Source organism: Apus apus, chromosome 7 (assembly GCF_020740795.1).
Source record: "Apus apus isolate bApuApu2 chromosome 7, bApuApu2.pri.cur, whole genome shotgun sequence".
NCBI lineage: Eukaryota > Metazoa > Chordata > Aves > Apodiformes > Apodidae > Apus > Apus apus.
Window position 1 is genome coordinate 30,108,830 of NC_067288.1, and position 15,864 is coordinate 30,124,693.

At 42.4% G+C, this 15,864-nt stretch overlaps 1 protein-coding gene across 1 annotated transcript in view; it reads left to right on the forward strand.

Annotated features, from left to right (window-relative positions):
* PDE4B (phosphodiesterase 4B) overlaps positions 1-15,864 on the forward strand; it is a 202,054-nt gene that overhangs the window by 25,716 nt on the left and 160,474 nt on the right. The window contains exon 3 of the mRNA XM_051625507.1: positions 789-1,024. Coding sequence (XP_051481467.1) covers positions 789-1,024 — 236 coding nt within the window. The remainder of the gene's footprint in view (positions 1-788; positions 1,025-15,864) is intronic.

Sequence of the window (15,864 nt, forward strand, 5' to 3'; positions counted from 1 at the left end):
ATCTACCAATTATAATAACCATCCTGCTTCTACTGGTAGCTCATAACATGCAGTGCAGAAATATTCTCATTTTTATTGGGCAGCTATATTTGACTAGCTGAATTCTCTGGGTAAGGCTAAAACTGACAACCCTCTTGAAATGCTGTTTCACTGTGGGAGGACTTCTGGCTTGGGTTTCAGGAGACTGACAGCCAGTTCTGTGATTGTGGCGATGTTTTAAAGTAAAAATCAGTAGAAACTAGAAGAGGAGAAACTTCTTCAACTGATCAAAACCTTTTTTTGAGACTATTTCTACTAGTAATGCCAGAGGTAAGACAGGATAGGGTAGCTGGGAGTGCCTCTCACTGAATAGCTCTTGAATTATTTAGGATGTGCCTGAGTCCAGTATTCTTAGCACCTTTCTCTGCCTGCTGAAGACAAAAAAAAAGTGGCAAACCATTGTGTGTTTGTGCTGTGAAGAGGAATGGTATTTTTAGATGGATGTTGAGAGAAATGTTCTCTGAAAAAGTTTAAAATACCAAAAGTTGAGTGTATCACCAAAGTGACCTGGATGATTGAAGCCTTAGATTGGAATTAGCTGTTGAATTTATCTTAGACAAGTTATGAATGAACTTGGAAATTCACTCATAAGTTGATAAAATGGCAATGCAGTGAGACTCTGCCAAGATTTCATCATACAGTTAACCTTTGTGACTAGCTCTGGTTGTAGAACAACAGTTGAATGTGTTTTGTCCTCATGGAGGAAAACATTTGTTTGCAGAACTTCAGTGGCCTTTCTCTCTTGGCAGAATGCTCTGGATTACCTGGAGTGTGGGCTGAGCAAGTCCTACAGCACTTCCAGCCATGCTCTGGGCATAGACCTCTGGAGAGGAAGAAGATGTTGTTCTGGGAATTTGCAGTTACCACCACTATCCCAAAGACAAACAGAAAAGGCAAGAACTCCAGACAGAGACATTGTCTGTAGACCAACAACTCTGCCTTTGCTGACACCTCCAAGTATTGCTATCACCACTTATCAGGACTGGTAGGTTACTTCCCTTTGTTATAAATCTTATATTGTTGGTTTCTTTTAAGGTTTGCTTGCTTGCTGGGTTGTTTTTTGGTTTTGCTGTTGGTTTTTGGTTGTGGTGTTTTTTTTTGAAAGGCACTAGATAATTATCTTTTATGTATCCATCATTATTGTTGATGTCTGGTGTATCATGAATGTCAGTTTGCAAAGTAATTACCTTGTTTTGAAATTCTGCTTCTCTTGAAACCTCTTATGTTCACTTTTCTGGTGCATCTTCAGGAAACTTTTGTGTCATAAATTCCAGCCTTAGCCAGAGGCTTGCTGTTCCCAGCTTTCCACCCACTGAGGAGTTCAGGATGGTAGCAGGATCTTCTGCAACAGGTTAAGGAAAAAGGCTTTAGTCCTTTGGCCATTTTCTCTCCAAGTGTTAGAATAAAGGCTTGGAAAGCATTGAAATCTGATGTTAAGCTTGATAAAAGTCCCAGAGAAGCTATCAGATTGCTCATGAGGGGATTGCTAGGAGATGAGTTCCAGAACAGACACTGAATGGTAAGTCCCAAAACAAGGAAATTCATCTGGAGGGAGGAGAGGAGGACAAAGCACCGAGTGTTTGTGAGCTGGAATTGCAATGGTAGATTTTAATGCCAAAATAAGGTTAGAGGCACAGTTTGAATCTTGAAAGGGCATTGCTGGGCAACCTTCAAACCTGGACCCTCAACTCCAGGTTTCAAGTGTGCTTTAGATTCTTGTTTTTAAATGCTTCACTCTCCATTTCATCTGCTGGCTGCAAAACATGTTCATATCCTCATTTCCAAGTCTGAATCTGTTTTTAGCTTCTGTTAAGCTCAGCATGTTTCAGAGCTGGCATTTTAGCTTGCTTTTGAGCAGTCATAGAGGGCATGCTAAATTAATTTGTTTGAGACCTTTAAAAACAGTTTCCCTATTGAAAATAGGATTTTTAAACAACACCCTTGATTTGATGAGGTGCAGAAATCAAAGAGGAGTTAGCAGGGGCTTTTGTTCAAGTTTTGTGTGCAACAGTTGTGGATAAATTTAACAAAATGAGTTCTGTAATTTCAGATGGAATGTGAATTTTGACCAGTTTTTTGGTCGGTTTACCTTTATGAGCATTTCACAAGTGTTCCCTTTTGTGTATCTACAGCAATTTGTAGCCGTGGCTGCCTATTCGTAAGAGTGTTTTTAAGAATGAATTAGTTCTGATCTTTGAATACACCCTCATCCACGACTTGGGAACACACAGAGAATGGCAATGGATGTATGATTAGCTTTCCTTGGAACACAAGAGGGCATTGCTGCTCCTCTCTTCTCTTGCAGCAGACCCAACCTGTGCCCGTTGTGTGGCACAAGGTGGGTTTTCTTGAGCAGCGTGACAGCCAAAGAGATACACAGACCTGGTCCTCGGGTTGCTGCTGTTTCTTTACTGCTGTTGATCTCCTCTAAGTGACCAGATAGCTTTGGACTTCTCTGTTTTGTTTGGACCCGTTGTCTCAGTTCAGAGCCCCACAGGGAGCTGCTGGTGAGGGTGCCAGTGGAGCCCAGGGCCGTCCCGACACGCAGGGACTCCGGCAGCTTCGCGCCCACCTCGCCTCCCTGACTTGGGCACCTGTCAGACTGACTGCTGGGCAGAAAATGGGTCTGATTTTCCCCATTTTCTCTTTAAGTTCTACTCATCGAAGGCTTTTGAACAGGTTAGCACTGTTCTCCACCCTGTGCCAGGCAGGTCCTCACCTACACAATATCCCTTGGCTGGGGGCCGGCGCGTACTCAGTCATGCTGGAGATTTCTTGTGTGGGAGTGGAGCAAGTCAGATCTGGTCCCCAAGCTGTTTGGGCTTCTATGTGGTGGTTCAGTTCTGCATAAAATACACCCCAGAGGCAGGTTGTATTTGTGTAAGCCCGGTATGTGCCATTGTGATGGAGCAGCTTTGGAATGATATGGGTGATAAGAGACTAAGTGAGTTGGCAATAAAGTGATAGGAAAATTTCACTGTAGATATATACAAAGTCATCTGAGTGTGAAAGGGTTGCAACTGCAAAGCAATATTACTACTCAGGAGCAAGACCCTGGGTGTAGGATAGAACTGCAATAGAGTGAACTTCAAGCACTGCAAGTTCAGTGCTTATTAATGGTCAAAAAAGCAAATTAATTGTTAAAGATTTGAAAAAGAATAGAGGATAAAATGGAACATCCTTTCTTGGTCAAATGTTGAATATAGTGTATGGCTCTGGTCCTTCCTTTCCTAAAAGGGTACAGCAGAGCTAAAGAGTTACAGACCTCTAAGATCATCAAACATTTGGAACACATTTTATGCTGGGATTGACCAAGGAGACTGGAACTTTCAGCATGGAAAAGTCAGTCAAGGAAAGGGACAGGGCTGAGGTCTTGCTAGTGGTATGAAGAATAGTTTATTTATTGCTTATTGTCCCTTTCAATATGGGAACAAGGGGCCATCAAATAAACTGGTAAGGCAGGCATGAAGCAAGTGCAAGGAGGAGGTTCCTTCCACAGCTTCTAGTTGTGCTGTGGACCTTTGTGCTGCAGGTTGCTGGAGGTGCAAGTAGTTTGAGCAGGTTGAAGGTTTTACATGGTCCTTGGAGGAGTAACCTGTTGTGTTTTCCTTCTGAATACGTGAAGCCCATCTCTTGTTCAGCTTCTGAGCTGCAAGTTGTTTAGGACTGGGAAATATTTGAGGGGAAGTATCATGCATGTTTGCCTGCTGGTCCTTTCTGTTCTGTGCTTTCAGTCTCTTGTGGTAGTGAAGATCATGGGCTAGATGTACCATTGGCCTCACCAGTAAGACTGTTGCTATTACAAGTCTGTTTTTGGTTTTTCTCATCTCACTTTAAGGACACCTTTCCTTGGAGCTCTAATGGATATGCTAGAGACCACAGGCAGAAAATTAACATGTTTTAATCGGGGGGAGGGGAAAAGGCTTTTCATGTATGTGGAGAGCCTGATGTCATGAAACTGTAAATGTCAGACTGGGAAAGGAAAGAGGATATTCCTTGTGAAAAGAGTATCCAACTTTTAGTTTCATAGCATTATTGGGCAATTCTGGCTGGAAGGGACCTCAGGAGGTTATTTGCAGTGAGGTCAGCTGTGAGGACTAAGTTGCTCTGGGGACTTTATTGATCTGGAAAACCTCCAAGAATGGAGACTTCACATCTTCTTTGAGCAACCTGTTCTGTTATGTGACTGTCCTCAACTCAAAGTCTCCCCATATCTGGTCAGTATCTCTCTTGATTTGTCTTCTGGCAGTTGTGTTTTTCCCAGTGTTCTGGTGGAAGGGAATGGCAGTGTTCTGCTCCTCAGAAGTGTGGTGTGTATCTTCATTAGTCCGTTAATCTACCCCATGAATGCAGCACTGAGTATTCAGGCACACACAACTGAAATGCATCAACAGTATAAGGTTCAGATACAGGTTTTCTGTAAGGTTTTGGTACTAACTTTTATACATCTAATACAAATTGTTGGATGTTCCCTCTAGTATGTTGTTTGTTTTTTTTCTGAGGGTTCACAGAGTTGTAGCTTGGAGATGCTTTGGTGATTGAATATTGAAATGTGGTTATTGAAACACTGGTTAGGTGGAGTTTGGTACTGTTTCAAGTACAGAATTCAACCCACAACATCAGTGCTGTGCTACAGCCTGTATGCTCATGGTGCCTGGTGTGGAAATTCTGCTGTTCCTGGGTCCGCAGTAGCTGGGGTTTGAAAAAGATGCTGAGAGAGTTCAAATACAGAACATATGATTTGGGAGGAGTAAAGACAAAGAAGCCTGTTCCTTCTGTAAGTACTTTTTCTGCTGCATTTGTCACAAATCACCTTAAATTTGACTTCCAGTGGTAATATCAAAGTCAGAAGCATGAGAGGGTCAGCCATCACTTACAGAAATATTTTAACTTAAGATACATGGGAACCTAAAAAATGAAAATATTTCTGAGTTGGTTGACTTTTTAATTTTATTTCTTAATTTTTTTAATTACAGCTGTTTTCTTGATCTGACAAGATCTTCAACCAGCAAAGAAAAAGTGGGCAGGCTGTCTCCCAAGCAGTAATTCTAAGGCAGCTGCAGTGTGAGAATGATTTGTGTGAGAATGGCAAGCATGGACAAAAGAGCTTTCATGGGTCCTGCAAAGGGGAGAGATTTGTGGGATCTAGATCTTCAAGTGGGAAGCTGAATGTAGAAGTCTTATGAGCTGCTTTTGCACAAGCATTCTCCATATTTTCCTGAAAGTTGTTGCAATGTTTTCCACAATCCTGCTCCATATTTTAGAACTGAAGCTTGGTGATAATAAATCCAAAGAGAGAAATCCCCGAGAAGGAAGAGCGAGGATGCGAAGAATATATTTGTAGCTACACTTGGAGCATCCAAAATAGTTCCCTTACCCTATTTTTTTATGCTTCCCAGCTCCTGGGTTAGGTGTGACAGGAAACTTCTGATTTACACCATTTCTACACATCTGACTCAAGTCTGTGGAGACATTTTGACAGTTTTACATTGAGTTTGTGTTGAAACATAAATAACCTCTAAGATGAATCCCAAAGAGTAAGGAGGTAAAGGCCTTAAGAAATCTTTTGAGAGTTGATATGGTGAATATTAAATATAGTAAGGAGTGCTCTTTTTTTTCAGGGTGTAGAGATTCTGTTTAAATGTTTATACTGGGGTTTAAACACTGTTACTGAAATGTGTGGGTGCTAATTGTCCAGTGCAAAATCTGCCTGGCTACATGAGAATTCCCTAGGTTTGAAGGCAGTTGTCTGTCAACAGGCTTGGGATTTGAGTCACATTCTTGCCACTTACAAAAAAAAAAAGAACCATTAGTCTGGTTTTACTTGTTTTTTACAGCATTCATAAGGAACCAGCTAGCTACAGTGTTGTGTGTGCTTGTGAGCTTGCTGGGTTGCTGTGAGTCATTTGTCAGTGCCCAAGGTGTACAGCTTGCTTTCTTCTGGCAGAACTTTACTGTGCAGCTTGGTGGTCAGCATCTGGAAAGCAAACATGAAGGGATTGTTCTTCTTTTCCATGCCCATCTGAAAAATCCTCCTGAAGTTGGGGTGTGCAGAGAAGGATGTGTGAGGGCTGGAGCACGTCTGGAGTGTCAAAGCTGGGCTTGCAGTTCTGCGTGTCGTTCTCCAGATGGTGATCATGGGCAGCAAATCTGATGCAGCATTGAAAGCAAAAAATCAGGGGGGTTTTGGGCAACTGACTCTGAAAGCAAAGCAGCAGAAATGCTGAGTTCAGCCGGGGCCAGCTCGTAGCCACCGTGAAGCTGTTGGGCTGGGGGTAGTTAATTGAGGGATAGATAGGGAAGGTTGCAATGGTAAAGGGGATGGAGATTTGCCTGGAGGATTAAAAAGGATAATAAAACTGTAGGCAGGCTGGTAAACTAAGCAGAAGGTAATACACCCAGTCACTCTTTACAGGTTTGAAATCTGTAAATCCTGTGAAATGAAAGGAAATATTTAGAGTAATAGGGAGCTGAAGCTGGAACAGTGGGGTGAAAAAAACATTCAGGAGGAGTGATGCTGTTTTGGAGAAGTATGGAGCTTTTTTCTTTTTTATATTTTAAGTGTTGTTTCAGGATGTAGGATGATACCTTGAGAAATAGGGTGAAGTCTTTTTTCTTAGACAAATTCAAATTCAGCTGGATTTGAAGAAATAAGCTGCAAGCTTGGAATAGGAAAAAGTAGATGAGCTGACTTCCCATATGATATGAAAAATTCAAACCTAGAAGAAAAAAGGTCCCAAAACTTAAAAACGTGATTTTGGGTTTTATGCCTATATTTAAAATTACTTGCATCATGGAACAGTCTGGATATTATCTGGTCCAAAATGCTGATAATTTGTATAAATCCCATCAGGTTTTCTTGTAATGAAGCAGGATCGATTATTCTGATGGAACATGCTTCCTTTATTTCCAAATGTATTTCCTGTATTTTTGGGGGGCATTTATGTCCCTTGGAAAAGGAGGTCAGCTGTATTTGTCATAACATCTAGCATATTCCTTAGGGAAAAGAGTTTGTCACGATGCTGTGCTGTTCCTGGGAGATGTAGATCATAGCTTGGTTTTTGAAAATCAGACTGATTCTGATTTGTCCCAAGTTCCCTAACAATATGAAAGATGTAGCGAGTAGTGGAGAGCGTTAGATCTGGTCCTCCAGGATTTCATCCTCTCAGTGATACTGTTTGTTCTTCAGGAGCTAGAACTATTACCTGGTACCTTTTAGGGGTGGCTCATTCCTGATGCTGAACACGAGGATTGGTGGGAGCCTGGGGTGCTGGGGGCTTCTCAAGAATAGCTGAAAATGTTCTGCTGTGAGATGGCTCTTGTGTTGTCTACAGGTAAATCATAAACGACATAAAGGAGTTCCCTAAGGCTTAAATCTGCTTGGGTTCACCAAGGTGGGAGGTAAGGGCTGCTTGCCTAGTCAGGGAAGAGGAAAATTCCTTGCTTTTGTTATTGCTTCCCCTTCCAGCTTTGTTTTGACACCTCACAAAGGCATGGAGGAGGAAACGTAGATAGTGAGGTAGTTTAGAGAAATGTTTTCTCTAAGATCTTGCTACTTTCTCCCTTAGGAAGATGTTTCTACCAGCAAATATCCCATCTTGGCTTGCTTGGTGGTTCTTCTTGACCAGGAACTGCGTAAAGCAGAGGATCAATCCAAGAAACAAAACCACAGCATGATGCTGTGTCTCCTGCTCCCCTGGCTCTATTCCCAGCAGGCTGGTTTGGGGAGGGTCGCTGGTGGACCCCTTGTCCTTGTCTGACATTGTGCAACAAATCAGGGAGATGTCATTATAAAAAGAAATCACAAGAATTATTTGTAACAGGAAAAAACGGGTCTACCCAAAAATACAGGGATCAGTGCTTGCATTTGTACTGATTGTGTATAAAAGGGGCAAACCTTTCTAAAAAGAAACTGCTGCAGAGAATTTGTGCTGTGTCTGAGTTATCATTGGAGTTATTTTCTCAGCTAAAAATACACAAATACGTGTTTTGACTGCCTATATTTAAGCATTGTCTGGTCCTGTCAGATTTTGAAGCTCTTGGATCTTCTCAATTGAGAAGTTTTGGTTTTTTTTGTTTTCTAGAAGGCTTGGGTATAATAACTGTGATTTATTTGTCGTGAAGTTGGTATAAAGGAATTTTAAGAAGAAACAATGTTGGTTAGGTCATAGGTTCTGAATTTTAAATGTCATTATTTTATAAATGTCTTTTTGTACATGATTTATATTTTGTTGCTGCAATATAATATCTCTTTTGTCTTTTATTTAGTTGCATTTTAGTCTGCTTCCTTGCTCAAAAGGGTGGCATCCCCTTTTTGTTTGAATTCCAAGGGGAGCCCAGTAACTTTGAAGATAATCTTGAAGCTTGGTTCTTCAGGATTTGCCTGGAGATACTAGTAGCTCAAGACAGAGGTGGCTGTAGGCACACGAAACAGGCTTGTAATGATTCAATTATAATTATATACCTTGATCCAGAGTGAAATGAGACAGCTTGAAATGTGTCTAGAATGGAAAGAAATGAGTCACTGTTAATTAGCAAAAGACAACAAAGCTTTTGAAATACTATGTTCAAACTCCATCCTCCCAAGAATATAAAATAAACGGAGAATGTGGAAATACAGTGGATACAAAAGCTGAATCAGACAAGATTTTGACACAACTTTCTTTTGTCTCGCAACTCTTGGCTAATGTAACTTTATGTGAAAGGGAAGATCAAACCCAGTTTGCTTTGTTGTCTGGAGAGCTGCCCTCTGGCTCACAGCTGATCCGTGGCATTTGCTGTGTCTTTGTTTGGTGGTACACATGGTGCTTCTGGTGGTGCTCTGCTCTGTGCTGCTGTCTGAGCAAGGAAGTGGTTTTCAATTTTGCTGTGCAAGGGGTGTGTGCCTCCAGGTGTGTGTACCTGTCTCCTAGGAAGGCAGGCTGGGAGATTTGGGGTGTTCAGCCTGGAGGAGAGAAGGCTCCAGGGAGACCTTAGAGCACCTTCCAGTGCCTGAAGGGGCTCCAGGGAAGCTGGAGGGGTTGGTCTCTTCTCCCAAGGAACAAGTGATAGGACAAGAGGAAGTGGCCTCACATTGCAAGGACGTTTAGATTAGATACCAGGAGCAATTTTTTTACAGAAGGAGTGGTCAAGTATTGCAGTAGGCTGTCCAGGGCAGTGGTGGAGTCACCATCCATGAGGGTGTTAAAAAAACATGTAGATGTGGCACTTTAGGGCACGGTTTAGTGAGTGTTGGGTTGATGGTTGGGCTTGGTGATCTTAGAAGTTTTTTCCAGCCTTAATGGTTCTGTGGTGCCTGGAGTTGCTCCTGGGCATAGGGGCAGAGACATCTGCAGAGGCACCTGGACATGGGGGTAGAGGCATCTCTGCACGCTGAGCAAACACCTGATCCTGGCTGTGAAATGCTGGTGACTCACAGGAGATCAGGTGCTTAGTCACAGGCACATTCATGGCACACACACTTGAGGTGCAGCAAGTGCTAATTGCAGTCAGATAACACACCACCAAGCACATAAACCAACAGCCTGGTGAGAGGTGAGCTGACCTGTTCAGGCAAGGACCCTTCTGGAGATGCCTTCATATTCCATCTTTGTAGGAGCCTGGAGCCTTTCTTCATCAGATCCAAAGTGAAGGATGTGTGAAACTGTAAGATCTGGTTGCATTGGCTTTTCCTTTCTCTGGAGTCACCCCAGAGGTCTTTGCCTGCGAGGAATAAGCTGGCTAACTGAATTAATCTGTAAGACATGAATCTATAGCTCAGAAATGAGAAAATAATGGCAAGTAATACAGATTGGTCTAACATTTGTGATTACTCACTGTGTAGAATATAGGAGGCACTTAAATGTTCTCTGAGGAATGCTTGAAATCAGGCAAGGATCTACTAGGACGTAACATAAAAACTGTGGTTTGCTGTGGGGGAAAAAAAAGTACCAAATCCCATGTAAGGGCTGAATGGCAAGTGAGAAGCATCAGGGTTACAGTTACTACAGACTTCTTCATCCATGTTCTGGATGCAAGTAATTTTTGTGACTGTGGGCACATGGTAGGGCTTGACTGGAATGGTGCCATGACATCACAGAATCACAGAATTGCTGGAGTTGGAAGGCACCTCTAGAGATCATCTAGTCCAGCTCTCCATGGTGTAGGTAACAAATTCAGTGTGAACAGACCAGCATCCAAGCCACTCAAAACTCTCAAGTTACCTTTCTTAGAGTTCATTTATTTGTGACTGATCTGAAAAGTATTCTGGACCTTCTTGACCTTGTTCTAGGTCCTGGATGTTTTAAAGACCTAAAAACTTAAGAAAACATACACAGGGGCCCCAGTTGTTGGGTGCTACACCAAAAGCTAATATGCAAGTAGCTTTCTCAACCAGGAACAACCTGATAGAGAGCAACTGGATGGTAATGGAATGGGAAGTGCTCAAAAGATCACCTTTTCTATAGGGGGTCCTGTTCAACCTTTGCTAAGCTCTTGTAGATGTGGGTGGCTTCTCTGTGCTGGTGTCCTGCTCTCTAAAATGGGTAAGGATGGACTTTTCCAGTTGCTTCTTGCTTTTGCAGTGGGCTCAGCTCTTGCACTGCAAACCAAGGGGGGTTGCCAGGTGATCTGGTTCTGTCTTCTGTGGCCATCTGTAGCTCTCCAAAGGCCTGGACAAGAATGACTGGTGTCTGCCCTGCAGAAAATATCAGGGACCCCTGAATCTGTAGAAATAGAGATAAAGACTGCATAATTTTAAACTATTAAACGTAGAAAAATCTTATCTTCCAGCACTAATATAAATTGCAGCAAATTGCTGTTTAGTTTGTGGGGGCTTTTTTTTCCCCTCTTAAATGTGGGAGGTTTGTCATGCAAACCAATAGTCAGTGATATCTCCTGCCTATCAGTTCTGGAAACTTTCAGGAAAGTACAAGAAAAACCCTCAAACATCATTTAAAGTTTTCTGTCATGGAGTGTTCTTTTAGAAACTCTAGTGGTGAGGCAGCAGATGCTGCAATTGAGCAAAGACAGGCATCTATTTTTTTTTTTTACTTAAAAAGGTAGAAATCAAATACCAAAAAGCCTCCCACTTCTGAGCCAAAGAGACTTCCCTGCTTTTGTCTTTGCTCAGCCTACTATTAATCAAGATGTTATTGAGGGAGGATTTAAGATGTTTACTGCTTAACAGCTTCTAGATAATATTCCTTTGCTGTTCCATTTATATTATATAATACTAGATATTTCTATTGTTTTAGATATTGTTGTTGAGCACTAGGTTTGTACTGCATGTTCTGGAAGCTTGATCCCTGTGCTGTGGCTTCTCTGTACTGCCTTGCAGGAAGATGTGGCTGATCAACTTAGAATGATGACATCTTATTATTCAGGCTAAACCTCTTTTAAAGCATTAGAGTTTGGTATGATGGCTTAAAAATGTCAGTCATAGGTATATGTTTAAGTATAGGCTGTTGTCTACTTTGCTGCTACTCTGAGGGAGCTAAAAGTAAAATTGGGACTAAGATGAAGTAGAACTAACTAATTCTGGTTCTGCCTCTGATATGCTGAGTAGCACTGATTGGTGGGATGAACTGTGTGCCTCTTGGTTGTGCTAGAAGGGAAATAAAGGCAGCAAGAAGTACATACTTTGTCCTTTCCTCCTGTGTCAGTCTCCCCAGCTTATGCTCTTCATCTTTCTTCTCCCTTTTTCTCCACTTCTGTTGTGTCTAGAGAACAAACTACATCACTGGAAAGATTTAAGTTCTCCACTGCAAACACACCCTTATGTACTGGTGGTACAGCTGGGTTTTTATTTCCTTGGAATCTTTTCCAGGTTTTAGCAATGCTGCATCCAGCTTTTTTTTTCTTTTTCCCATCACTGTTGTCTTCCCAGCTCGTTCTCACCAGTCATTGCTCTGACTGCAAACCTTGGCTGTCACTTCCTATCCTTATGTTTCAATCCACAGTGTCTGTCCTCATGTTGAAGCACAGTTGCTTGGTACCTGTTTTCCTGGACATTTTACCCTCTACAGCTTCTAGTTCAATGATATCTTCTTCATCTTGCTTGAAGTTTTTTCCCCTAGACATTTCTCTTCTGTTTGATTCACTTACCTCCCCCTCACATATTTCCCTGTCTCCCATTGCTCTTATTTATTCCCAGCACTGGCTCATCTTGCAAATCAGATCTCCTGCCTTAGGCCTTGAGCTGAAGATCACATCCATGTCAGTCCTGTGACATTTCCACTGCAGATTTATTCCCTTCTGTACTGCAGTTGCTTCAACTGAGTTATTTTCCAGGGCAAGTGACTATTCCCATATTCTTGACTCTGTCTTCTGCCTTCTCTTTGCCTCTTCTTCTCTCTACTCACACCTTTATTGGTTCGGTCCCAGAGAAAATTGTTGGTTTATAGCTTTTTGTCTCCCTTACCTTGGTTTACTTTTCCTCTTTTCCTCAGAATCTTGTTCTTCTGTCCTTTCAGAAACACAGACCTTCCTCAGCTGCTCTATTCCTCTCAACTTACCACTTCCTTCAGTGCCCCAATTCTAACTTCAGTTTCTAGTCTCCTGCCTCATCACTCCTTCTCTCACTAACCCTTTTCTTGTATAATGGAGATATGGTTTAGCTGACCTGCTAGAGGGAGACAGTGATTTCACTGTCTCCTGCCTGGGATCAGATTGCCCTTTCATCTCTGTGGGCTGATGGAGCTAATGAGCTTCTAGAGTTTCTCTCCTGGAAGTCCATTGTAGATCCTCTTCCAGCCCATCTTCTGCCCTGCACATTTGGCAGAAACCCAAATGTTAAGTGGTGACAGTGCAGTGAGATTCCATGATGTTGCTGGCCCAATATGATTTTTTTACATCAAGTGCATTCAAATTATAGTCTAAAAGAAGATACTGGCTTCCAAGAGTCAGGTTAAGTCCTTCCCTTGTGCATCATCAACTATTAATAAAGGTTCTAGAGATGGCCATCTCTCTAGTGACCTTTGCAATACCATGTTTGCACAAATGCCTGAGCAAACACTGATATGTATGAGGGCTTATCAAAGTCCTTCTAGGACTAACAAGTCCCCAGGAGCAGATCCCTGTATTGCTTCAGGAGCACATACTGCACGTTTAGGCAGCAAAGTGCTCCAACAGTAACTAAAAATATGCAGGGAGGATCTGTGTTGATTTTATAATCGTTGGCACACATAATAATTTTCAAATTGTTTGAAAGCTTAAGAAAGATCTTTATTTTTGCTTTTAAGACAGAATACTGAAAGAGGGGAGATTTAGGTTGGACAGTAGGAAGAAATTATTCAGTGTGAGGGGGGTGAGACCCTGTCCCAGGTTGCCCATAGCAGCTGTGGCTGCCCCATCCCTGGAGGTGTTCAAGGTCAGGTTGGAAGGGGCTTGGAGCAACCTGGTCTGGTGGGAGGTGTCCCTGCCCCTGCAGAGGGGGTGGATCTAGATGGTCTTTAAGATCCTTTCCATCTCAAACCATTCTGTGGTTGTATGAAAGCCAGGATTTCTGAAAAGGAGACTCCCTACTTGATGAAAAATTATTCTCCTGGATTTCCTTCCTTCAAAAAACAGAAGTCAAAGTCGTACCAGCAAAACACAAATCCTTGAAATAATTTTATTTACTTAATATGCTGTCAGGTTAGCAGTACCTTTTTGGGATGGCTTGCTACTCTGGATGGATGGAATGATGACTTAAGTAACAAGAGTGGAACTTCCTGGCTCTTTGTATCTAAATGTGCATCCAGAGAGTGCTGTTTGGAGGCATTACCCCATTACTCTGCTGCTGGCTGGAAGTGCTGTGAAAAGTCCCCTAACCACCCTTCCTTTCCTCCTGAGGCATGTAGGACACTTCACAGTTACCTCTTCTCTGGCAATTTGTTGTATCCTGGCAATTATGACTTAGGAACAGGTAAATAATAGTGCTTCTGTGAAGGAAAAGTATGTATTCTTGTTGCTTAGCAATTGCTCTTGACACAATGAAGATCAGCCTCTGGTGAGGAGGTGCATGTTCCATCTCTATCAGTTATTCTATTAAAATATATTAAAATCTTCTGCAATCCCAGTCACTCTGGTAAGGCAGGAAGCTTGTATGAAAACTCACCCAAGTATACTTAAGCTTCTGAAAAATTCCTTAATTGTCCTTGTTCTTCCAAGTCATATAATTTTCCTGCCAATTCTACCAGGCCTTTTTCTTTAATAATCTTTTCCCCCTCCTCAACTCTTCCTTCCTGCTCCTGGCCCCTTTTTCTGATCAGCTGAAATTACTTGTTGCTCTTGGGTTACTGCTCCTCTTGCACACAATAACTGGCAGTGATAGACAAATGGTTGTATGACACTGTGTTCCTGGGACGTCATAGAAGTTCAGGAAATATTGTGATGTCTGTTGCCCGTTTTTCTTGGAATTACTAGGAGAACTTAAGTAAAGTCATCCTTGTACCTAGTCATCTCTCCAGGTGTTTTGATACTTTGCCTCCTGTTGCTGCAGGTAACCTCAGCAAATACAGCAAAGTTAATTTTTCACCATTGCTGCCAAGTTTGTTCTGACACCAAGCTTTCATGTCAGTTAGCTTAAGTCCCTTGAAATGTTCTGGTTCTCTCCTCTTCTTGGCTTATCCTGGAGTAAAGCAGCATGTTTGCAATACTACGAATAGTAGAGACTACATAGATGTTGGCTGCACGGTCCTCCTGCAACATCAGAAGTTGGAAGCATGAAGGATGGAGCTGGAACAGAAAGCTGATCTCCAGCCCTCTCCAGGTAACTGTTTAGCTTCCATTGCCACCCGGATCTGGGAGATATTTAACAGAAGAAATATCCTGTGCCAGTTGTCATCCTTCAAAATACTCAGAGGTTGTGTCCTAAGCAACTGGTGTCCTAGACCTCAGCTTGGAGAAGCACCTGCATGCTGTCTGCCCAAAGCAGTGGGGGGCACTTTGTCTTTCCATCCTGTTTCCACAAGGGAGAGTGGAGGGTTGCTTCTCCCATCCTATTAGCTCAGCACTTCTTGCTTTCCTTCCCTCCATCAACAGCCTTTGCCCATCTGGCCACAGGATCTTCTGCAGGCTGTGGGGCTGGCATCTCACTGCTGATGTATCAGTGTCCAGGTAACGAGCAGCACTCATTAATGCACGCTGCTCCTGGGACATCTGTGTCTGGGTGAGGAGAGCACTTAGGAGGAGCATGCTGTTGTACAGCAGGGCTTACTGCAGAGTGCTTTAAAAGGCGGGGCTATGGTAGGACTAGATGATCTCTAAAGGTCTTTTCCAACCTGAGTGATTCTATGATTCCCTTTATTCTCCTTGCCGTTTTCCATGCTTTATGAAAAGGCATGGAAATGCTGTTTCTCTAATATCAGCTGTATTCTCACAAACCCCCTCCAGTACCATTTCTTGCTTCCCCGGCGAGTTAGAAAGTGTTGTGTTGGTTTTTTTTCTTATTTTCTTTTTTTAAAATTTATTTTGGAATTCCAGTTTCTAAGCATTTATGTGGATTTTAGCTCTCATGCAGCTGAGCTCTCCAGCTTCCCTTTGTCTTTCCCTGCCTGTCAGTACAGTCGTGATGCACAGTAACAGATCAGACTGTAAGACGTCATAATTCCTAAAGCATTAAATGTTCCTGTGCTGCTGCTGTGGGAACCTCTCAGGATCAGATAGCACTGCAATTTCCAGTATCTTTAGGTGAGGCTCAGGCAGGACTTTTTACTTTCACATTATTATTATTTTTTTAGTGGTGAAGAGCACAGCAGCAGGTCAGGTAGGATATGTGGTAACTATAGTCTCTGCCATAGGGAAGCTCCCTGTAGCAAGTCTTGTGCTTGAAGCTGAGGAGAGCACGTGAATGTTTGTGTCAAG